This window comes from Anolis sagrei, chromosome 1 (assembly GCF_037176765.1).
Source record: "Anolis sagrei isolate rAnoSag1 chromosome 1, rAnoSag1.mat, whole genome shotgun sequence".
NCBI classification, from domain to species: Eukaryota; Metazoa; Chordata; class Lepidosauria; order Squamata; family Dactyloidae; genus Anolis; species Anolis sagrei.
The window spans coordinates 118864892-118891524 of record NC_090021.1 but is presented as its reverse complement, the minus strand read 5'-3'; the positions used below and the strand labels follow the sequence as shown (position 1 = coordinate 118891524).

Genomic DNA, 26633 nt, shown 5'->3' with positions numbered 1-26633 from the left:
ACGAAATATCTTTCCAATTAGGCTCCTTCCATTCATGAAACATATCCAGACCCATAATTATAGTACGTAAAATATTCACTTCATCTTTTGGAAGAGGTAATTGGGATTACGATTTCAACTGAAAGGCCAAATGTGTGTGAGAAAAATATATACAATTCTACTTTTGTTCTTTTAATATAATTTAATTTTTTAAAAAATCTCTCCTATACTTTGACTTTTTTAAACACGAGACTAGTTTGTTTGTTTTTTACAGCTAAATAGCCTCAAAAAGACTTTGGATCTTTGGCCTACTTTATAGCTTATTGAAGTTCTACAACTGTGTACACTGAAAACAATCCAGCGGAAACTAGGCACATTAGACTCCTGTCTGTATAAGTCACTATTTGGAGGCAGCAGAATAATGTGACCGTTAGTTCTTTCTGTTATGACTCATGGAAATGGCATGTAGCAGCTACCATACAAAAAACGCGGGCAACATCTTATTTTAAACTCCAACTGCTGAACGCAACTATTTGCTACTTAACGTTAAGATATGAAACCAATATGACAATTAACAACAGTTTTCTATAACATATGTACAGGCACGAACTATGCAGCAGTATTGAAAAGGCAAATGAGCTGTTTAAAACCTTTCCTAAAGTTGTAAAGTAGTGCATATTTTAGATTTGACTTCTCTCTAAAATTTTCTCCCTTCAGCTCATGTTTCTAGGTCATGTTAGAAGATAAAAACAGATGGCTTGATGTAAGCATCCATGCCCAGATTCTGTTAGTAAGATTTTAAAAATAATGGTGTTATTCCTTTTTTTGACTAACAGAAAGTGAAATATTCCATTTAAAGGTTTTCATGCCTCCAATGTTAATGTTGGAAATTTAACATAACAAACAATCCTAGGAAATGGCGAGGAAAGTATCATATAAAATTGCATAGTAAGGATGAAACTTCTTCTGAAGAGCATACAATTATGTTTTATACTCTAAGGAAAAGAAACAAACCAAGACAGAAACAACAGAAAAGGAGAGTCACTCAACTATGTCACCCGATGTTTAGGAAATTACATGTACATGCATTACTTATATGAAGTTGCACATGTAATTGATGCCCCCCAAATTGACCCCAAGTTCTATAACGAGGGAGGGGAGGGAGGGAGAGAGGGAGGGAGAGCCACATTCACACTTACATGTCTATGGGTGGGAGGGGAAGGGAGGGTGGGAGGGGAGTGCCAAAAATGTATATGTCCTTTAACAGTTTATCATATCTATAGTGATTATTTGAACAAACAACTCCATATCTGTATGCTTGCCCTCAATGACCTGCTTCATACACAGAGGAAAAAACTACAAACAATGCTGCCCATTTTGGTCTAAAATTATTTAGCCGCTTGTGCTCCATTTTATCAGTTTTATACTTATTTATGCAATGCTTTTGACACAAAATAAATAAATTTTAAGGCTAATTACCTTCAATAATTATCTATGAGAGTTACATTTTATGTAAAGTGTTCAAACTGTCGATCCTATACAGCAATGCACTGCTTGTATTCTGGAAGCACAGAGTTGCAAAATTACAAAAAAAAAAAAAAATCCAGAATATTCTTAAGGTTATAAATATTTTGGGAGAGCAAGTATGTGTTTCCATTAACTCTCATTCTATCTATCTATCTATCTATCTATCTATCTATCTATCTATCTATATAATTTTTTTAAAAAAACTATTACTAAAAAAAGGGAAAACAGTGATATACATTTACAAACAGAGCTCACAACATACAACCTACAGTAACGAACACAGTATACAATACAGTCCCTCCACTCCCTCAGCCATGAATCCCTTACCATGGACTTCCATCCCTGCTCACTATGATAGCTATACTCTATAATACCTACCCATATAAGTTTGTTAACTAGTTCCCCTTGCAGCATCCTTAAAGTCAACCTTTGCCTTCTTTTCAAGATATACAAAGACCATATCTTGGAACTTCTCACTTGCAAGATTTTCTTGGCAAGATTCTTTTGGAAGGTGTTTGCCTTTGCCTACCTCTGGGGCTAAGATAGTGTCATCTGCCCCAGGTCATTCAGTGGGTTTTTACAGGGCTGAACAGGGTTCAAACTCTGTTCAGCTCTAATGCTCAAACCAACATGCCATGTTGGCTCTCATACACATACTCATAAAATACACACATACTAGAGAGAGGAATCTCACAGGAGTTGTGGCAGAGGAAAATTTCAAGGAAGCCAGCCAAATCAGAGCTGAATCTATGTAGAGGACATTATCACATTAACGTTGGGATTCACAACGCATCGTGGAGAATCCATGGGGTCCTGGCTGGGTGTGTGGAGAGGTTAGCCTGTATGATGAGGTTGTAAGAGTGATCAGATTCCCAGGCCACTTTTTGTCATCATATGAATGACTCAGTTTTCTAATCCAAACCTCAGTCTGCTCCATTTTACCTTTGCCAACACATCACATCACTGAACCTTATCACCTTGTATACTTTGAACCCAGTTAGACTTCTGCCTTACAAGAGTTATACCTAACATAAATTCTGTTGAATGTCACCTCAGTTTTAGTACTCTAGTGTCACATCACAAGTTTAAAAGCCGATGTTTCCGGATCATAGATTGAAGCAACCAAGACACATTATAGGCTAGATAAGAGGGACCCATGAGGACCAAGACCCTTAATGCTTAATTATTCATTTCTACCACAGCAATCATAGGGTACTCAAGGTTTTGAGGCAGAGTCTTTTCCCACACCTATTGACTACAACTGATGCTTTGGTCAATAAATTATCACTCATTTGGTTTATTGATCCAGATCTCACAATAATGGCCTTACTGTCTCATCCTTCTTACACACTTTCATCCAGTTATCACCCATCTCTTGTCTATTGTAAAATACTTCCCCTTAGGTTTATGGCCCAGAATCCTCCCAGAGACCTAATTGTCAGTGCTAGGGAATTTATTTTCTTTCAACCATGCCTTCAGATGACATACTCACACCTTCATTCAGCCTGAGTGGGGTTTCCCACTAATAAGGAAACAGTGAGGAAGACTCATGTTGCACCAGCTCACTTCGCAAGCAACTTTTTCCTTTCCTTATATCTTTGAATTCTGCCTTGAATTCAAAGACATGGATGGAAAATGGATGGAAAATAATCAAATAATTCAAAGACATGGATGGAAAATAATCAAAGTATACATTTTACCTCTCTCAGTAACAAAAATCTTATGAGGGAGGAAAGAGGATAAAGGGTTTCACTGACATTATCTTCCATTTTATTGCTCTTGTTGAATTTGAGGGATAGTGGTGAGGATTTAGTGAGCAGTCTGTTTCATCAAAGTGGAAGCTCAAGCTACCTGTAGCCAATGCAACTCAGATTTTTGGTGGACATAGTTCCCATTCAATCTGTCTTGTTCTTTAAAGTAACCTAATATCAGAATGACACAGCAGAGGATTGACCTGACTGTGTTCTGAAAAACAAGAAAACCCTTCTGGAAATGCAGACTGCCTTTGTATAGGCTACTTCAAGTCGTTTGTGTTCCTTTCCGTTGGCAGGTAAGGATGTTTTTAATCACCCAGGCCTTTTGAATGTTAGTTATGGAGAAGTAGTGTGTGTGAGTGAGTGCATGTGTGTACACGTGGGTGTACAATGGTGTGCTGCATTTTAAAACCTTTATTTGAAAACATATTTTAAGTGTTTTTAACTGTTTTTAATTGTGCTTTTAAATAATATTGTATTTTATTTCTTTTTTTAACATTTGTTTTAGCTTGAACTTTTAAAGTTAGAGTAACCCACTTTGAATCCCATCACGGAAGAAAGGTGGAATGTAAACTCAATTATATATAAATACAATTTAATGTCACAATCTAAAGTGCATATGACAACACTTATGATATTGAGACTAGGAGATCCTGCTCAAGGATTTCTGCAAACTGCTCACTTCAGATGTGTTGTACTGGATCATATGTCAATTAGAATCATACAGTTTTATTGTTTGTCCTGATTACATTTCTTGACACAAAACGACAAGCAGAGAACCTCACTTGCAATAAAATGCTTTATATACTGATAAAAGTACCTGACGACATGTCACGGGCACTCAGGAAGTGTTTTGCTACATCAGAGGTATTTGAAATGTAGGTGAAGAAATGTAGTAAGTGCTCCATCTCTCCCACCTGATTACTGTAAACTATTTACAAGTTGCTACAGCCAACGTCAGGAGAAAATGAGCCAAAGTTCAGCCTCAACACACCTTGATGTTAGTGCTTGAGAATCGCCCTCAGAGCACCTCAAAGCAAGGAATATAATGTTTTTCTCTTGCCAGTAAGAATGAATCTACGCTGTAGAATCAATGCACCTTGTCTCCACTTAAACTGCCACAGCTCAATGCTATGGGATCATAGGAGCTGTCGTTTTACAAAGTCATTTGCCTTCTCTGCCAATGAATGCTGGTGTCTCATCAAACTACACATCTCAGGATTCCACTGGATTGAGCCATGGTAATTAAAGTGGTGTCAAACTGCATTAATTCCTCAGTGTAGATGAACCTCATTACAGCTTATCCACAAATGTTTGAAACTCAAAAAGCAAACTTTCTAACTGGAATTTAGGATTGGATGGCCCATAAGATCTCTTCCAACTCTATGAATATGATTCTATAAGTCTGAGGATGATGTCAAGCCATTTGAGGTCTCAGACCTACCGCCAGTAGTAGAGATTTTGTGTCCCCTGTGGCAATTTGAATGTTTCTGGAAAATTATGTATCATTTACCTAATCGTTTTTGGTCCCTTTTACACTGGCATATAAAATCCAGATTATCTGCTTTGAACTAGATTATCTGACAGTGTAGATTCATATAATCTAGTTCAAAGCAGACCATGTGGATTATATAGTAGTGTAGAAGGGCCTTCCAGACCTAATTTAAGAAACCAGCTTTGGTTTCAAAGTTCTCATATGGTAAGGACCCACATTTATCTTAAGGATCATTTATCCTTGGATACATTCAAGTAAGTTCAACACGAAAGGCATTACTCTTTGACTTACCAGTGTCACAGAAGTATATTCATTCATTTATATCCCAAGCCATACCCATGGATTTCAGTACGGCTTTCTTAGGGGTGGTCTGACTGGTATTTTCATGTTTTTGTAATTTAAATTGTCTTAAAGATAGGCCAAGAAATATTTGAAACAAAAAATATGAAAATAATTTGAGTCCAAGAAGAAGCAGAAATGCAGTAAACAGAATTGCTAAAATTAGAGGGCTTTCAGGAAATACCAGAAATGTGAAACGAAACCCACCAGTAGATAGAGGGCCAAAAGAAAGAAAAGAATGGAATCATATGCAGACAATTAAGGATGGGGATATGAAAAACAATGTCATAATTGACACTGGACATTCACAAAATGGGCCCAGAGTTCAAGGCAGATAGTGTGCCTTGATATTCTGGGATATAGGGTTGGGTGGAAGGGCCCTTAGACAACTCTTTGCTTGAATTCCACTGGCAGCTGACCACGGAATTACATTGGAGGATGTAAATATTCCTTAGACAGGTGTTCTCTCTTGAAATCTCTGGGTCAGTGGTTCTCGACCTGTGGATCCCCAGGTGTGTTGACCTTCAATTCCTAGAAATCCTAATAGCTGGTAAACTGACTTGGATTTCTGGGAGTTGTAGACCAAAACACCTGGGGACACACAGCAAGTCTGGGGGAAGTTGACCACAGAATCAGACTGGAGCAATGAGAAAGAACATTTCAGTCAAATCTGTGAATAATCAAAACTGCAAAATTCAAAACCACAAATGCAGAGGGACAATGGTATATTGATAGACACACACATGAACAGATACACCTAACCTGGGTAAAACACCAACACAGTCCAACAAAGGGTGCAAGGTGACACTTGGCTGCTCTTATGGCCAAGAAACATTTTCCAAACACTGAAAATGCATACTTGTTAAAAATATTCTTAAGTGTGTACCCACTCAAAAAATCTGGTAATATTTCAGATATTAGAAATAGATCTCATCTAATTATTGCACATAATATACCTCATAGCAAGAGAGCCAATGTCTAGTGGTTTGAGAACTGGACTATGACTCGGGAAACAGGAGTTCAAATTCCCACATGGCCATGGAAACCCCCTGGTGACCTTGGCCAAGTCATACTCTCTCGGCCTCAGAGAAAGAAAAAAGGTAAACTCCCTCTGAACAAATATTGACTAAAAATCCATATGCCAGAAACAACTTGAATGCACACACCAACCATACCTAACTGAATGTTCCATTATGAAAAATAGCAGCACAGACTACGAACACTTAAATCCATATGGGCTTCAGAGAAAATAGCAAGTTTCTACTTCAGTTATCTGAGAGAAATAGCGTCAGCAGTAGAAATTGCTCACAGACCCTCGCACATTGATGACAACAGACACAGGACATTATCACATCATACAATTATATGGGAGGACCTTAACAAAAACAATAACGGCCTCGCAGTCAGATTCCTTGTTACACTGCCCATGATGAGAACCTGCTGATGCTCTCATACTGTGGTTCACAGGGCTTTACTTAGAACAGCAGGAGTCCCAAGTGAAGCAATGGGTTAAACCCTTGTGCCAGCAGGACTGGAGACCAATAGGTCGGATGTTCAAATCCGGGAAGAGTGGGTTGAGCTTCCTTTGTCAGCTCCAGCTCCCCATGCGGGGATATGAGAGAAGCCTCCCACAAGGATGGTAAAACATCAAAACATCAGGGCATCCCCTGGACAACGTCCTTGCAGACAGCCAATTCTCTCACACCAGAAGCAAGTTTCTCAGGTTGCTCCTGACACACACACACACAAAAAAAAAACCCTTAAGGCAACACATACAACACAGTGTTAATTGGCTGCAAATTCTAACTGGAAGAAAATGTTATGAATATTATATTTTTTACATAATAAAATATTCAGTGTGGAGAAAAAAGCAACCCAAACAAATCTAAGTAGTTATTTTGGAAACTGCTTATGAAATTCTTAGCATGCATGAAGTTAGTCAATAAAACAAAAGTTCCATATAAATTGATTTTTGCTCCAATTCCCTCCCCCACTTTTTTGACCCAGATTGCTCCTATATTATTTAAATGCTGTGAATATTTACCTTGTTCCTGCTTGGTAAAACACCATAAGCTGCATTTTCCACTGAGAAAAGTAAAGATCCAGAATGAGAAAGTACTTGCTGTGGATGGGTTTCAATGTGAAGTTCAGGTACAGTGTAACTATTTTCCCGTTCTGTTGCATTAACAGTATTTCCAGAGGGAGGCTTGTTGAATGCATTTTCTTCATCCCATTTGCTTAGCACAAAGCATGAGCTGGATCCTTTTTCAAAATATGGGACTTCTTGCTTTTCCTGGAATGTTAATTCTCCTGGGATCCTATCATTAAAACATCCATTCTGTTGCGTAGACCTAACTTTTTCTGGACTCTTTTCACATCCTTTCGTTAAGTGTCTGTCTTTTTCTTTTGCTTTGCTAGCCTTTCTGCTGCTAGTACAAATACCATCCCTGGTGCAAGAATCACAGCTTACTCCACTTGACAGTTTTACTTTAGCAAGATCAATGGTAACTCCGGTACTCACAAGAGGATCAATTCCATCCACCAAAGCCTTCTGTAGAACAGGTACACCCTGTATCACCTTCTTACGATGGGCTGCTGTTTCTTCTTCAGGATTCCTTATTTTGATTTGAATCTGTCCTTCATTTTCCTTAAGCTTTTCAGGCTCCTGTCCATCTTCTGTTTGTTTCTTTCTTGGTTTCCTCCTGAAGTATTTTCTTCCAGGGGACTGTTTTGCAGGACTCAAGGGAGCTCTGGCAGGATCCAAGCACTGTTCCTCTTTGTCAGCCCTTACACATCCACAGACATTCCCCATTTATCTCAGAGGGTATCACAGCCCCACACAGACCCTGTCATTTCACTTGCCTTACACAAACAGGCATCATTTCCAGACCGCCGGTTTAGACCCTCATATCTTTTCAACTGCTCTCCCGTCCTCAGGACGGAGCCATTTTGCTTATGAGAAATGCACACGCAATAAATGTGGTGGCATTCTGCCCAGGCCGGGCCTGTGTCTGATTAGACACTAAGGCTTATTTCTGGCCACCAATCCTCTTAAGCAAACATCACTGCCTCAGCATTGAACTGTAATGCCGATGGCCTCTTGCAGGAATGACATCGCAGCTATTCGCAAGGAGAGAAAAGCCCGGTGTAGCTTTTAGCCTTTATCTCCCTACTAACTGAAAGAGAAAGTTAAAAGGATCTTTGAAGCTCTTTCACTGTAGTTCTAGAATTAAGGCTAGCAAAGTATCAAACTTTTTTCTGGATTCATAAAAAGTGAAATATTTATTTCTGGAGATTATAAATACTACCCGGGATTTTTTTAAAGTTCTTTCCAAAGAGATAATCTTGGAAACCATGAACCACAAAAGTGTCCCAGATTAATAATCCTAATGATGTCTAAAGTTTCTGCAAGTGAATCCCACTGTGGGTGGGGGGATTCAGAAATCCAGCTAGAAATCTTAGACTAGCATTTACATAAAGGGAACATAGTAAGACATGGGTAAACTTGGGTACAAAGTGCTGAATAATAGTGCTGCAAACCCAAGGTTATTTGAGTACAAAAGTATAATCGTATAAGCTTCTTTGGTTTCAGCAGGAAATCTTTTATTTTCCCTGCCTTAATGCATCTGTATCTTTTATAGTTTCTTCACAAATTAAAGAACTATTTTCCAGGAACAAAATGAGTTCAAAGACAAAAATGTATTATATGTGACATCCAATCATGATAAGATTTTGTAGACTGATAAAGTCTTAGACTGTTTAAACATGTTTTTAAATTACAGAATAAACAAGATGTTCAAACTTCCAGAATGCAAAAAGGGATTGCCACGTTGCCGCTGCACATGCCTGACCTTATTTAGAGAGGATGTAGCAAAATTGCAGAATCCTGTAATTGTACCAAACATGACTTGAGAAATTCTTATGAGTGCATTTCTAGATTTAACAACTAGCAATAAAAATTGCATAAGGGTTGGGTTTCAGTTAGGGATACATCAATATGAAAGTATCCCTTATTCATATGGATGTCCTTTATCAGAAACTGTGATGGTATTCACCTTCTGGATACTGTGTACCGTAAACACTACCACTACCACCCACACTGTAAAGCTCAAAAGTTGTTTAGCATGGCCATTTGTACTTTGCAGCAAGCAATCAGGATCAGAGAAGTATCTGGCTACCTCCTTCATAGCCCAACGCAAGTGGAAGACATCAACACTAAGATCTGCCATGATCCTCCAAGAGTTTTCAGAGCTGCTGTAATCATCGTGCAGTCAGCTACTTCTTGAAATGCAAAACATAGAATGATCTGTGCACAGCAGCTTCAAAGGGCTCACATAGTAAATCGGGGGGGGGGGGGGGGAGGTAAATAGCCCAAATCCACATGAGGGTATTAATGCTACACCGATGGGATGTTGTATGTAGGCCTTTTCATTATGTAGAATCCTGCAGGAATTTGGTAACTGAAAGTACGGACTAAGGAACATACAAGTAACTGTGATTTGGCATTTCAGTCCTAAAACTATCTGCATGTGGATTAAATTAGGGTAACAATATTTTCAAAAGCAAAAACATGATGGCCTACTCAACCGGGCATCAATGTTATGGGTCAGGATGATAGTAAGATCATTGGTGCCACCAGGTCCACAGTAACAACAATATTTCTTCCTTGGGGCCTGGGACAAACAATAATAAAGGTTCTCAGAGCAGCCAAAGAATTTGAATCAGCTGGCTGCTTCTTCATTGGCTGTGAGGCCCTCAGCCTTCCAGCAGAGTAACCTGCATGTAGTTTGACATCAATTGGGTGACCTAATATAAAGCCAGGTGTCGGAGCAAACTCCTTTAAATTAATTCCAAGCTTCATCCCACCCTCCCTGTATATTGAGGAGGTAACCTGTGCAATTGTTCTATTTGTCAAAACTTTGTGAGGCCATTTGCATGGGTTATGAATCTAGGATTGATTGACCAGTGTTCACCAAGCATTGGTTTTGTAGGGAATCCCATCAGAAGATTAGGACTGTGTAGTCTGGAGGGAGTCTTACCAGTGGGGGATGGATTCTTTTCACACACCCTGAAGACTGAGACTTGCTGGCCATCTCTAGAGGATCTAGTCCTGAGCCCAACAGATAGGTTGATACCTGGATCCAATCCTATGTGTGTGTCAACCCTCCCTAACGAGATCAGATCTGCTCCATCACTCCTGAGCTTCCGGAAGAAATTGAAATCCTGGTTGTGGGATCAAGTGTTCGCAGAATAGGCTGACTTGCTGGCAAATATACTGTTCTAATGGTCTATGATGGCCTGTTTTTAGGATGATGACTTAAATTGGCAAACTGTTTTTAATGTATTTTTATATCTGTTTTATTATAATACATGTAATTATTCTTGTTTTACACTGTTGTTGCCACTGTGCTGTGCCGGTTGGTAGCTGCCCTGAGTCCCTCTGCGGAGGTTGAGAAAGGATAGGATAAAAATGTCCCAAATAAATAAATAAACTCTATCCACAGCTATAACCAAAGAAAGTGATGGATTTTTTTTCCTCCAAGGTACTGTTTTGTCTAGGTTACCTTACACTTGAACACACAAAGAGGAGGATTTAATGACTGACCACTTCAAAGTACCAGTCCCTATGGTGACTCTCAGGGGGGAACCAGGAGGCAGAAGGAAAAGTAGCACTAGAATTTAAAAGAAATCCACTTGGATAGAGCATATTATCCTGTAACATACTGACATCACAGTATGTTACAGTATGTTCACTACACCACTCCAGAACAGCTCCCATATCCTTTCACAGGGGATGAGTAAAATATCAGGTATTATCTATTTTCTGAATAAGAACTTATTCAGATGTACACTTCATTCACAAATGTCCTGTCTTACAATTTTATGTGTTCTCTAAAATTTATGTTTCTATCCTACCAGGATAATGTACCACAAAATGTAGCATAGCAAAAAAGGTAGTAATTAGATATGCTACTATAGTGTGTGTTCATGCTAGAAATTACCTAGGTTTAATCAGTGTATGGGGGAGGTTAGGATGAAAATATTCACTAAGCAAAGGTTGGCTTGAGGCTTTCCTGTGGATGTCTGCTATGCTGCACAGAAAGTATTTATGTGAAATGACATCATGGTGAAGAAAAACACAAAGCCTGCCAAAAACAGTCCGTTATTTCCTACAGTGCACGATTACGTCATTTGTCAATTCTTTTTTAAGATACACTTAATACTTAATTCTACTGCAGCCCCTGATCATAGGATATCCTCATTTTAAACCAGACCAACAGGTATTTCTACTGTTATAACTCTCTGAAATGCTGGTCTACTTTTGCTCACATAATTTGAGTATAGATTAAATAGCAAATTATGGTGATGATGATGATGATTGGAAAGCAAGAACTTATAAGAAAACATGAACGTTCTCAAAAAGCAAAGAAGGCATTGCCATCCAATGGAATAGAGAATATAATCTAAGAGCAGTCAATTCATTTTGTAAAAGTTTATCACAGAACCTAAAGACATATGTTTCTTTATTTTAAAAAACAAACCTAAAATAAATTTGTTCAAAATTAATGAATAAATCTGAGGAAAGTATCAGGCTAGCTCATGTGGATGGAGTAATGCAATGGTTTATTTCTGTCAAAAGCATTGCATAAATAAATTCAAAAATCGATAAAATAGAAGGAGCACAAGCGGCTAAATAATTTTAGACCAAAAATGGGCAACAGTAACTACATCGTCTGTAGCTTTAAACAATTCTTCCTTTGTGCATGAGGCAGGGCATTGTGAGCAAGCATACAGATGCAGAACTGTTTGTTCTGCTCCACAGTTACACAAGGTGGAGGATGTTTTTAGGTAGTGCCATTTTGCCAGGTTGACTTTTGATCTGCCCACTCCACTTCTGTGTCTGTTCAGGGACTTCCAGGTTGCCCATTCCTGGTTTGCCCCTGGAAGCAGACCCTTATGGGGGGCCACCCATTCAGTATTTCCTGGTTTAGCTGCCCAGAGGGATGCTCTTGCTGTTGCTGGGGAAACATTAAGAGGAGTAGTCGTTTTCATGAAGTTCTCCTTGATTTGAGTCTACTGGGAGGAGGCTGATAGCCATGCAGTGGGTGGCTTTCACAGTGTTCAACCTTATTTCTCTCGCAGTTAGCAGCAACTTTCCATCGCAAATCAGGGAGGGCAATGCCAGCTAGCTTATAGAGTCTATCAACAGGTGTAAGTTTGAGCCATCCTGTGATTATTCTACATGTTTTGTTAAGTGCTATATTCACCTGCTTCGCGTGGACAGACTTGTGCCAAACAGGGCAGGTATACTCAGTAGTTGCATAAGGCAAGGCCAGGGCTGATATTCTTATTAATTTTGGGTCTGCACCCCATGCACTTACAGTGGGTTTCCGCAGGATGTTATTGCGTGCAGCTACGTTGTGCTTAGTGTTTCCTATATCTTAGTGCTCAATTTAAGGTAACACCAAGATGCAATGATAAAACAAGTCTGACCATTATTATGTATGGTTAAAGAGATAAAAACATTAATTATTTTAGTTACCCAGCCATTAGTAAGGCCAAAAAGACGTTACAGGACTAAAACTTGCATAAAGGCACTAATTTCATAGAATGATAGAAGCAAAAAGTTAGAAAACATTACAAGGGCCATCCCCTGCCATGAAGGAATACCCAACCAAAGGATTTGATCCAAGAGTTTGTGGAGAACTAAAAAGGAAGTTTCTGACCCTCCTCCCCACATATACCACTGCTTCGTAATACATCAAAGAAAAGGAACAAAAATTGCAAAACATTCACACAAGAGACTTCACTGAAAGTTAAAGCAATGTACCAAACAGCATCCCATTCTACAAAAGTAATCTAGAGCTAAAAATAACAAAAACAAATATTTTCAAAGGAATTTCCTCAACAGAATGATCACCAACATAAAAACCAAGCTATTTTATTTTATTTTACATCGTAATTTGTATAGCCACAGAAAACTAGGAGCAGACTCTGAGCCTATGGAACTCCCTCCCCAGCAAAAGCAGGTCAGTCCCCTCCCTCTTGACCTTCTGAAAGCAAGGACAAACATGGCTCTGGTACCGAGCCTTTGGCCAATATCTCAGTGAAATAAGTAAAAATGGAAATTGTGCAATAACAATTAGAATGGTTTTTTGACTATGATTCCGGATTGTGTGGTTTTAAAAATATGTTTTAATGTTAATATCATTTAATATTTATAAGATCCATGGTGGCACAGTGGTTTAAACCTCTGAGCTGCTGAACTTGTTGTCAGAAGGTCAGCAGTTCAAATCCACAGACAAGGTGAGCTCCCACTGTTAGCCCCAGCTTCTGCCAACCTAGCAGTTTGAAAACATGCAAATGTGAGTAGATCAATAGGTACCACTTCTGATGAAGGTAAGGGCACTCTGTGCAGTCATGCTTGCCACATGACCTAGGAGGTGTCTACGGACAACGTCTGCTCTTTGGCTTAGAAATGGAGATGAGCACCAACCCCCAGAGTCGGATACGACTAGACTTAACATCAAAGAGAAACCTTTACCTTTAATTTTAATGGTTATATTATTTTTAATTTATGTTTTAATGTATATGTTTACTTGCATTTGTTTATTGATATGGAATTGAATTGTTATAACTGGATTAATTGACTTGCACTATGTCATCCCTTTGGCAATATCAAAAATATAGTACTGCATGAGCCAGGGAGCTCAAATTCCTCTCCTTTCTAAAGATTGCAAGACTCCAAAATAGTTCAATTATAAAATGACTGCCAGGTTTAACTGAAACAACAAAATCAAATATTTTGTCCTTAACCAGTGTTTTAAGGACATTAAGATTAAGAAATATACTGCTTTAAAAGATATAAATAATAGCTCATAATATATTCAATATGAAGGACCACATGGGAAATAGCAGCTTTTCACCTCCTGTAGCTGGTGATTAAATTGCTGACATGAAATAACTCCATGTTTAGATCGCTGAGAAGATCAGTCTTTGACCTTTTGTTGGCCTTTTTTAAATCACGAGAAGATTAAAACAGAATCCTTGCACCATGGGGTCAATGGCTAGAGAAAGTCCAAAGGTACTTTTCAGCAAAAGAAACTGCTGCCCAGCTACAGGCTGCTATAGAGGCCAGACAGGAAAAGGATATGTTCAATATTTCCCCTCCACAAAATACCCATAAACAACCCAACTTCCTGAAGGATTAATTGCTTAAGTGTCAATCAAGGACAGGAAAAGCTGTGATCAGGAATATCTCCTTCCACTGCAGTGCAGAAACTTGAACGTTTTGCTGTTATTCACATTTCAAGGAAGTGTCACAACTTTTGAAATTCGAAGAATTGCTTCCTGATACATAAATGGGGGCAAAGCCATTCTGTATGTGCACCCCTTGAAAAGACATCTCAGTAGACAGAATTAAATGAAAGGAAGAAGTTGGGGATAGCCAATAACAATTTGAATGATTTTTTTTATTATGTCAGAAGCGATTTGAGAAACTGCAAATTGCTTCTGGTGTGAGAGAACTGGTCATCTGCAGAGACTCTGCCCAGGGCATGTCCGGATGTTTTACCATCCTGTGGGAGGCTTCTCTCATGTCTCCACATGGGAAGCTGATAGACAGGAGCTTACTCCGTTTCGTGAATTTGAACCACTGACCTTCAGGTCAGCAGTTTAGCTGGCACAAGCATTTAACCCATTGCGCCACCACAGCTCCTATTTGAATGAATGTTGTGGAGCAAAGCAATTTAGCAACAAAGCTATCAATGGGTTGTTATAGGTTTTTTTGGGCTATGTAGCCAAGTTCTAGAGGACATGGTCATATAGCCCGAAAAAACCTACAACAACCCAGTGATTCTAGCCATGAAAGCTTTCGACAATACAAGGCTATCAGTTATGCTGGCAGGAAGATTATGGGAGTTACTACTGTAAAAAGTAGTGTCTCCTCACTTTTTTTTTGCTGTATCAAGGAAGTTTTTTATATTTAGGGTGAATGCATAAATATATTTAAAATGTTAATCCACAATTTTCAGAATACCCCAAAGTGACTTACAGAGAAAAAAAGAATAGAAAATAGTACTGGAATATGTTAGCATTATTCCATAGCACACAAGATTTGAATGAACTTTGCTCTTTAGTCATGAACAACCAGTAGCCACAGAGGGTGCGTCCTTATAGCATTACTCACCAAACTGACAGAATGGAAATTATGCCTGTACTTCTTGATGCAGATTATAAAACACATTCTGACCTTACTATACGCTTGACATCCAGAGGGATAAGAGAATAATATCTTACAATACAAATGGTACTCAATAACATTAGCAAGAATGCATTTTATAATTATTTTTAAGGCTTTTTGTTGTACTATTTACATATAATAAGGTTTTTTTGTCATTAGGAATAAAATTAAAAAGTTCCAACTGACATATATTTGGGTGTTTTGAAATTTTAAATATCTCTGTAACCTTCCCCCTTGAACTATGCAAATAGCATGATTTAAATGCTTTGCATGTCCTTTGTTTTCTGAATACGCATGGTTTTGAACAATAGTCTAGTCATGGCAAATGAGGCTAAATAATAATCTGGGAATCAACATTTACAAATAAACTGTAGTTGTCAGACACAGAAGTTTAGAAACAAGAATGCCACATACTGTATGGATTAGGAGGAGCATTTATATAATTCTCTGAGTACATTCAATATCATAATTCTAGTGCCCTCTAGTGATCTGGCACAACCAACATTTCCACAGAGAAAATAACAGCAAATATTGCATATTTTGAAAGAGAGTGTCCTATAATTCTCCCATATAACCCTTAACAGCCAGCATCTATCTAAAAAAAAATCAATCTTCTATGTTCAATATAATAGTTGCATTTTAAGTGCTTAGCACAGTTGTCATGTCTCCTGATTAAGGTTTCAATAAAGCCAGAAAAATCACCGTGCAAGACAGATCAAATTGAAAGCATATCCATTATCATTTCTTTCCTTGCTGAAACACTTGGGAAAGCTAGTTAAGAATAATACATGGGTGGGAACTTATGCATTTTTCGCTTTATATTCGAGAAAACCTTATGATAAGCTCAATGTAGGCCATGTCAGAAATGACCTGAAGACACACAACAACAACAACAACAACAACAACAACAACAACAACAACAAAGAACTAAAATCCACAGATCCAGAAATATTTGGAGAAATTACTCTAACACAGTGGTTCCCATCCTGTGGTATGTAGACCACCAGTGATGTGCAAGAACTAAAATATGGCCTGGGCCTCACTCTTATTACACCGTTGCAATGAGAGTGACTGGTCTTGCGGAACCCTCTTATAGTGCCATGGCACTATATATATAGAGGCACAAATGGAGGGCAAAAGAGAAAAACGTGCCAAGAGGAAGGGGCATCAAACCAACCCCAACCGGGACCGCCTTCCACCTGGAAACAATGCCCTCACTGTGGGAAAACATGCAGATCAAGAATAGGGCTCCACAGTCACCTGCACACCCACTGCCAGTACACCAATCTTGGAAGACAATCCTACTTGGACAACAAGGGATCGCCTAAGTAATAGTGCCTTGGCTTATTAAATATGGCTTTCTGTGGGAGAGCAGATGGAAACTACTGGATGGCATATTTTCTATATCAGAAACTAGAGAGATTATGTGGCCTATCCAATGCAATTTGCTGAATCAGCACCCTCACATAACCAAATCAAATCTAAAGTTGACCAAAAACTGATTCACAACCCTTTCGGTACTAATGTTGGAGAGTAGTCCCTGGTCAAGGTGGTTCCTGGTCAAGTGGTCCCTGGCTTTAAAAAAGGCTGGGAACCACTGTTCTAACAGAAATACACAGAAATTTTTGCATTAAAATATTGGAGTTTTGTGAATGAATCATTTTGCCCCAGAATGCACTCTTTCCAACTGTGGTGGAGGGTAGATGCAAGATTGTTCTTTTGCATCTCAAAAAAGAAACAATCAAACAAAAACGTGTGCATGAAAAAATCACATGCCAACCTGGAAATAATGTTTTTGTGCCAAAACAGATTGATTTTGCACAAAAAATCATACTTCTATATTCACAACATTGTTTCCATAAAACTATGTGATTTGTGATATAATTCAGCATTATTGGTTATCTGAACAAAATGGGAAATTACTACATTTGGGAGAGAAAAGCAGCAGCAGCAACGGTAATGGCAATAACAAAATGAGCAGAGCTTCTACAACTTCCTTTATCAGAATCTTTTCAAGATCATATCTGGCAAATACAGTCATTGAAAAGGAGGTCTAAACGGGAAAGTGCTTTGAAGGTGACAAATCATCTTACCTGAAAGTGCAAAATTATGGTCCATATTAATCCCAAAGTCAATTTGGGATTTCCATCTGTTATGTCATCATTCCTAATGTTCACCAGTTTCACCTGTCATTAATGGAAAAAATATGGAAAAGGATTAAAATAGATGAAGTTGAAAATGCATTCTGATCCTTCACAATCCAAAGATGGGTAACAATGTTGTATTTACAACCTCCATATTCCCTACTTCCTGCTACTTTCAAAATACTTTAGGGAATTTGAACTACATATTATCACTCAGTTGAAATGATAATTTTCTGGAGAACGAAAGATATCTGATGTATTAGGTGATAAGCAAAATCTATCTGGATAGTCTATTCAAGTTGCCATTAATCCCTAACAGGATATGTTCATCTCAATTACATTTTATAGAAATTATACTCTGCATCTGAAACAATTAAGAAATACAAAAAGGTTCATTATATATTCCATGATACAAGAGTTCTTCATTCAAGTAGAAGGATAGCATATAGTGTATATGTTGTGGTATGGCATTTTGTGACAAGACTTATCAACTGAGAAAATTGAGATGTAAAGGATCTATATACTTATCATGACTGAATGTGATTTACGTCAAGGAATTATGTCCTTGGAGCAATTCAATAAGTTAAATAAATCCTACAAATAATGTTCTTGAAAAAAAAACCCACTAAATGTAATAGGATGTACTTTAAACGGCTCAGGCCCAAACTATTTGAAAGACCACATCTGCATATATATAAACCAACACGAGTGCTGCGTTCAGCAGAGGAGGCCCATCTCTCAGTCCCACCTTCGTCTGAAGTGTGGCTGGTAGGAACAAGAGAAAGGGCCTTCTCCATGTTCACTCCCCAGCTCTGGAACTTCCTCCCGAAAGAGTTTTAAAAGGCCTTATCTTTCCTCTCCTTCAAAAAGCTATTAAAAACACACTTATGCAATTTAGCTTACGGAGAGGAGAAGGATTAAGTACATCTATTTGCACCTTACCTAGCTGCTAGAACCCATCCAGTTAAATTTCTGTTTTCCATCTCTCTCCCCAACAATTTTAGCCTAATTTAGAGATTTTAAATGATAATTTAAGGATTTCATTGATTTATTTATATATTACTGTCAGTGTTGAATGTTTGCCATTGTATGAGTGGCCCTGAGTCCCTTCGGGGAGATAGGGCAGGCTATAAATAAAGTTTCATTTCATTTTATTTAGAAGACAAGACACACAGAGAACTGAACTGAAAAGGCAATGATCAGATAACATGAAAGAATATTTCAGGAACAGGGAGCAAGTTAAATGGCCCTTAGGTCAGAAGCTTCCTTCATACCACATGGCCCTTGGTCAGCCTTATTAAACAAGCAAACCTTAGATGTTTTCTCATTTCTTTCCACCTTCATTTCTGCACAAATAGTTTGGTAATGCTAAAATCAAGATCGGTAGACTTATGTATCCTGATTGGTTTACCATTTTCTTGTCTGATTGAATAGATCAGAAACATACAATATTTTGTATGCAATAGAATCAGCATTTGGGAAAATCTAGTTAAACAATCCTATGCAAATTTTTACAGATCGCAATATTGAGAGAGGACCTTAGTATATTTCAACAGCATTCATTTACTAAAAGAAATTATGAATGTACAAATTTCCAAGTACCCCCAAAGCAGCAAATATCAAGCACTATAAAAAAAAACCCCTATTATTCATAGTAATTGCGGCAAAAACCAGAAGGTGGCACTGCAAATGTTATATTGAAATCACCCATATATATATGTATGTACGGGCGCACACAATTTTTCAGATTAAAGTAAATTAATTTAGTTGAGAGATGATAAGGTCCTTTCTAATATTATGACCTACATTAATTACATAGAAGTATTGAATTGAGTTTTCCTTCTGTGCTGATATTCATATATACAGAAAATTAAACTCCACACTTTTCTCTTAAACAGAAAGAGTACAACATCTATCTACAGTGCCTCGCAAAACACTATTGTGAAATACAAATAGAATAAGGATGTATAAAGATCTGTTCAATGTGCCTGTGTTTTAAATTAACTCAAAAGGGTAACCCTCCTTGCTTTGGGGAGTTGGGGGGAAGAGTTCCAAACAGAACTATCCGTCACAAATCAACTGCCTTTCTTTTCCTCTTACAGGAACAGAATTTCAGCCTAGATTATATGACTATTGCTGCATCAATATCCTTTCTCTCCTATTTCTCATGGGACATGCAATTCTGGCATGTAAGCTATATTGATTTTCCCAGCTTCAACAGAGAGAAAACACTGAAAAACAAAGTGAGTATTGCCTGAAGGAGATGAATAATATGCTTCATCATAAGATAGCTCATGATGAAAACAAGGGTCACTCTACTTTCGGATTTTGGTCAGAAACAAATTTTCAGCTCAGATCATTAAATGCAATGAGGTATATAATGTTATATATACTTCTTGTCATATGTTACATATATGTATATGGCATTGAATTTTGGCATTAATATGTTGTAAACCACTTTGAGTCCCCCTGGGATGAGAAAGGCGGTATATAAATATAGGAAAATAAATAAATAATGAAAAAAACGGGCAATTAAACTATTGAAATTCCCTTTCTTCAAAAAGCATCATTAAGAAATATTTTGTTCTTAATTTTAATTATACAAATGAAAGCATTAAAATATTATTTGTTCCTTAGTGTTTACTTAGATGCTTAGGATATAATATCTTACCTGCCGTCTTTTCAAATAATCAAGTGCAATTTGTACATTCTGTAGTCTGTGAAAACGCATCCGACCTTTCTCTCTGGGCTAAAAACAGAAAGCGGAGATAGTGAGAGTTTATATACAAAAAGAAACGCTAAATAGAAAACCTTTTTGAGCTATGCACAGAATTTATTTAGAAATTGATTTTGGTAAAATCTAGTAACTCTGGGAGAAAAAAAATACTCAAATTTAAATTTTACAGATGCTCCTCACCCCTAGGGTCCCCCCTCCCCTTTTATCTGTAATGAAATCAAATTTCAGATGCACTGGAAATGGGATGTGATTTCTCATAAGCTCCACAGAAATAAACCTTTATATCCATGATGTAGAATGCTAATGAGAGTTATTAAACCTTAGTAGGGAGCTATTTGGATGTCAAGCTGCAGAACATAATAAATGACTTATTTCCTTTACATAAATCATACCACACATAAATGTTGTGCATTTTGTGCAAATATACCCATTCTAAGTTATTATTGAGCTGTACCACAACGCAACAAAGATATTTTATATTATAGGGCTGCTGGGATCCAGTGTTGACACAGTAGATCAAAGAGCAGACAAATGTACTGGTTCAGAAGGGGCCATCCTAATAAGAACTGAATGTTCCTCTCTAGTTGTTCATTAGGGCAGTTATGGTAGACATATGGCTACAATGCAACTCCAAAACATACCTTGTAGAACAGGTGTTGGTTTTTTTTTTTAAAAAAAAAGCAGGTCCAAAGTGAACTATCTTTGGCTCATAAATTTCACTAGGAAAGTTAAGCAGGAATCAAATCGCTATAGAAGAAATCAATAGGACTCAACATTGTTTCATCCTGGCTGAGTCAGGACCTCAATTACAATTTTAAGCACAAATGATGATCTTGAGATGGATGTGTACAACTCACCCCCACTAACATTATTTGAGAAGATATTGGGATCAGTTAACCTCCATTAATGCACAAACTGCTTTTCACGAATGCTTCCCCACCCCCATCCTAAAGCTGTTCGCTCTATGAATTAAAGGGATCTTAGGGCTTGTCTACCCCAGCCGGAAACCCTGATTTTGATCAGAGGTCAGTCCTAGATGTTCAAATGACATCCTGGGATTAAATGTGGAGGTGGTGGGGAGTGGGGTTAAAACAGTTAAAACGGTTAACCTGTGTTATTCACACCGCAATGAGTTGCCCTTGGGCTGAGAATTGCGGTATATAAGCACAGTAAATAAAGTCAGGGAATGATAAGGAGTTTCATCAAAATTTTGGAGGAGTCCAAAAGCAGCCCCACATTCCAAGGTAAGTATGGACAGATGGACTATTCACTGCTGACATGAGCCAGCATCACCATTCCCTTTTTTTTGCAGTGAGAAGCATAGGGAAAAGGAGGCAAACTGACCGGTGTTGCCCTCCTATTGTTGCAGACGGCCACGGAGGTCAATCCCCCCTCCTTCTCCTTAGTCATGGGGACTCCATGGCAGTCCAGCAACAACAACAGTGAGGACAAACCAATTTCAAACCCACTGGATGGTCTGGATTCCAGTGTAGGTGCCCCCAGAAGTGGTCTGGAGTACTGCTACTCTAGACCAGCCTCAAATAAAGGGGTACATGTAGACGGACATTCAATAAAAGAGTTCTATCATTCTTTGATGGTTTTATTAATTCAATTTACTGTGTTTGGGGCATTTTAATATGCATTACTGTAAACTCCATTGTGAAATTTCGAATTAAAAGCAGTATAGAAATGCTTAAATAAACAGGGCTACCTTCAGTTAAGGAAGCAGCTTGGCTGTGCAAGAGGCTTAAAAGGAAGTATATGCTGTTCCTAAAAAGCTTTCTTTTCAAGAAACATGCTAATTTTTCATTATCCTGAAAGGAATTCATGTTGTGTAGAGTCTAAGGGTCTTTTATGCAGAGATAAACCAATGTTTGCCAAGAAACAAATGTGAAACTGACCACACAAACCATTTCAATCAGACCTGGAAAGGCATATGGCTTTTCAAAAAAAATCTTTCATCGGGTACTGTAATCCCAAATCCTGTTAATTCATCTTTTCTGAAAAATGCATATAGGCGATCAATTCTGACTGAATTATATATGGGCAGGTCGATCAGAAAATCATTCTGAATACATAACCAAGAAACAGCTTTGGAAGTTTATAAATCAGATCTCTATATACTGTTCCCTTATAGATTTTCAAGTATTAACCAACAACTGGCAATCTTTATTTTGTCAGAAATGCTTGCAGAACACAACATGCAGAAAACCAAGTAAGTGGATGAAAACAAAAAAAATTTATTCAGGAAAACAAATAATAGCAAATTAATGAAAAACATGGCAAAACTGCATGCAGTTAGCGTAAAATCACAAAGAGGAAGAATTACATAGGCATCATTCATTTAGCCATCTAAGGAGATCTATAGGAGAAAACACACAAAATATGAATGCCCTTCTTCCAAACTTCAGATTTTTCACCAACTTCTGTAACAACAAGTAGAAGCATGATATATAGTACGATAATGGCTATAGCTCAGCAATGAATATTTCCTTGGAAAACCCTGTAAATTAAGTTTAAAGAGTAAGAGCGTATTGGCTCATTCACTGCAAGAAACTTAAAGCTTTCTTTTTCTTTTTCCTTGTCTTCCCCTTTCTCTTTGTTGTGGCAAGAACTAGCTTTTTTTCTTTCCTGCTGAGCACTAAAAGGAAATCTTCAATGGCCCCAAACTCTTATGTAGACAAGACAACACTCCTAGGTGTCAAAATGACATCCAGGGCCTTCTGGTTCGTAATGCAGTAAAACAGGTTAATCTGATTTTACCCCACATTATGCAAAATCAGCTAATTCTGAGTTTGAGCAACACACCAGAGCAGCCCTACACTTTGACCAAAGGGGAAGGATTAGGCCTATGATCCCCTCCTGTCACCACAGCAAATGGCCTAGAGAACTCCTGGCCACTGCTGACAATCTTTGTTGACATCAACCAAGGTATCCTTGCAACCAAGAAGAAGGAAAGGGGGTTGCCTTTCTGAATCTGGTAATAATCGGGACAACCAAGGTCAGGTGACTGTCCAGTTTAGGAAAATATGAGCAGCCCTACTGGAGAGCCAGGATTTCACTCCCCACCCCCCAACCCACCACGTGATGGGGATGGACAATATAGCTGTCTTCAGGTCCATGACAGAGTATACATACCCTAGACCGGCCTCAGATTATAGGGTACATATATATGCCCTGAGACAAGCTCCCTAGTATGAAAAGTCCAACCGAAGGAGCTGCCTTTTTCATGTTTTGTTCAGTAAGATCAGCATCCATCTATTTTTCTTCCAGTTAGGTTCTGGTCTATGCTTCTGGGTATTACAGAGCACTCCTTTAGAAAACAGTACAGTAAGAAAGGCAGGTTGCTTATCTGTAACTGATGTTCTTCAAGAGGACATCTGTGCATTCAGATATGTGGGTCTGTGCCTGCAAAAAGACACTGTTCAGAATCTTAGCTAGCTAGAAGATTCTGAACAATGTATTTGCACAGATGCAGACCCATATATGTGACGAACTGAGGACATGATTAAGAAAGAGAGGGATTAGAGAGGTATATATACACAGAGAGAGATGACGTAACTAAGAAAAATAACCTCCCGGCAGCCTATATGCTAGCTGACCATCACCACTTGGTATCTATACTCATACTGTTGATGGATACAAACTTGGTTGTGGTTCCACAGTTGCCCAAGACCTGTGGCATGTTTCAGAAGACTCCAGGCAAAATATCTGGTGGAGTCTTTTGGGCTTTACAAGCATGTGAATGATAGCAACTACACAAATAGTACCTAAGGAGCTGGGAACAGCTCTCATTCCATTTTTACACAATGCTCAAAAGTGATGTTACAATTATAATGGCAAAGCTAAATTACTAATCATGTTAATAAACCTGAAAAAGTGGATAGTATAGAGGAGTTTGGTGCTTCTTTTAGGTTCTCCTGGAAAGGATTGAGTTCTCTAAGGGGGTGGTTCCTTTTTCAATAAGAGCTAAGGTACAGGGAAAGCACATATCAAATGAGAAGTCTTACTTTAAAAGATGTCAAAGAACAAGCAGTTCCAGCAGTGGAACTCTCTGCCCTGGACTGTGGTAGAGGCTCCTTCTTTGGAGGCTTTTAAACAGAGGCTGGTTGGCCATCTGTTGGGTGTGCTTTGAATGTGATTTTCCTGTTTCTTGGCAGGAAAATCACATTCCTGCCAATGACGTCTCTTCCAACTCTATGATTCTATGCTTTACTGGGGTATGATTACATTAAAATTAAGGCCAGCAACCAACACTTGACTAACTATTCTTTATATCAGGTTAAGGGGAAAAAGTCTTTTTCACTTATGAAAGAATTTCAATCTACCATGTAGTAATATGAGTGGAAGCCTGAAAATGGCTCTAGATAATTTTTTTAAGAAGTTCGCAGGCCTGTAGGGGAATTTTACGTTTTACATGCTACAATGAGTCTTATTTTTGGTTTAAAGCTGGATCTGCAAGGGTTTCGGGTGGGATGGTTATTTGTTCATGTGCTTTTCTTTCATATGGCATTGGATGATTGCTGACTTTGTTGTTCACCACGCTGAGCCCCTTTGGGGAGACAGGACAGCATATAAATCAAGTTTATTTATTTTATTTCTTAATCCATGAAAGGTATCTCCTGCTAGCAGAAACAAAGTCCAGTAAACCATTAAGCCTAGTTCCTTTAGCACTATTTATGCCCTATAGCTTAGGGCAATAGACCTGAAGAAGTGACTCTGATAAAGGCAACGTCCTTCAAAAATTAATCCTGAGCAATTGCTTTAAGGAGTACCCTATATTCTCATAGCTAAGTCTAGAAAATCAAAAAGGTCAACCTAAAAAATCTAGTTTGACTTATCTACTGGCTGATTTGATTGTTATACCTTTATTCTTACCAAAAATAGAACTATCCCGTTCCCTGAGTAGTGCAGTGAAAGGCAGGAACGTAGTCTGTGCTGAGAGAATCCAAAGCAGTGGTTCTCAACCTGTGGGTCCCCAGGTGTTTTGGCTACAACTCCCAGAAATCCCAGCCAGTTTACCAGCTGTTAGGATTTTTGGGAGCTGAAGACCAAAACATCTGGGGACCCACAGGTTGAGAACCACTGATCTAAAGGAAGAACTGACCTTTCCAATCTCTTTGTTGTGGCACCACTTCTGGCCTTTTAGAATATTGAGATGGGGAGAAGTTGGTGGCGATGGTCATGGGCATTGTTGTTCTCTGACTTTCTACTTATCCATGGGTCATATTTCAAAATCTATAATTATGATCCCCAAACCTGCTCTCAGTTTTTATATGAAGAGTTATACACGAAGACGCCCAAATGTGGCTTTTGATGAATTGATAGCTAATGTAGAAGCTAATAAGGCAATTCTATGCATGTTAACTCAAAAGTAAGCTTCAATTTATTCAATGGAATTTGCTGCCAGAGAAGCAGATCAGCATATACAGCCTTAATAACAGGCAAACACTCATAAATGGAAATAAATGAAGAAATAATTGCCTGGAATGTACTATGTGCAGAAGGCATGACTAATAATAATAATATTATAATAATCATTACCAAGTATCCTTATAAAGTCAGAACACAAAAAGAACCACATTTCATATAGAAAGCCAAATATGTTTTGAAAGGTTTTCTGAGCCATAATAAAATATATAGGGCTTTCAAAAACAGAAGATGGACAATGTTTATCTTTGCTACCGAGAACCCAAGTAATCTCAAAAGACCTTTTAGCATACAGTAGGAGAAAAAAATGTAAATGCCAGTTTCTTAGAGTAATGAAACAAACTGTTTAGGACAAATCAATACTCAGTATCGCGCCAAAATCTTTGTTTATAGGCAGATATTTTCCATCTGGAAGACAAAAGGGCATTATTTAAAATGCTATCTCAGTATTACCTGTTATAAAAATTGATCTCACAAAAAAGGAAGGAATTGATTAGCTGGTACATGACTCAGATCTCTATAATCTATCTACTGGGCAAACATTATTATACTTTCAGCCAGTGAGTTACGCACCGAATCTCATGGCAACATTTTTCCACTTCTGACTCTCAATATCCTTGCTTTCCTCTGTTTAAAACTGTTGTCTTTTCAACTATGTAGAAATCATGCTGTGGGGAATATTTATTATTTCTGCTTAAAGGGGTTGTGTTTGCATATGACATGACACAACCACAACGCCATGTTCAAATGAAGACCACACAGATAGAAATTTTATTGTGGCACCATTATTGTTAGGAGGATTATTTGTACAGTTGTGGCACCAGAACAAAACAAAACATAAAAGTGAAATAATTTAACATTGCAGCAGTTCAAAATGAACTTTTAAAGGACAATCCATCAGTCATGGAGGGCAGCTGTAGGCTTTCCACACCTTTCCATACATTTCAGAGGGTCTTGATAGATTCCCTAAAGTCACAGGTACACA

General features: G+C 38.1%; 1 protein-coding gene across 39 annotated transcripts in view; it reads right to left on the bottom strand.

Annotated features, from left to right (window-relative positions):
- DST (dystonin) overlaps positions 1–26633 on the bottom strand; it is a 411253-nt gene that overhangs the window by 236999 nt on the left and 147621 nt on the right. For 37 of the 39 annotated variants that reach the window (XM_060752763.2, XM_060752758.2, XM_060752766.2 and 34 more), the window contains 2 exons: positions 20153–20230; positions 17431–17523 (listed from right to left, as the gene is read on the bottom strand). In XM_060752763.2, coding sequence (XP_060608746.2) covers positions 17431–17523; positions 20153–20230 — 171 coding nt within the window. Of the gene's footprint in view, positions 1–7138; positions 8086–17430; positions 17524–20152; positions 20231–26633 lie in introns of those variants that run through there. The other 2 variants (XM_060752773.2, XM_067468133.1) reach the window with 1 other exon arrangement.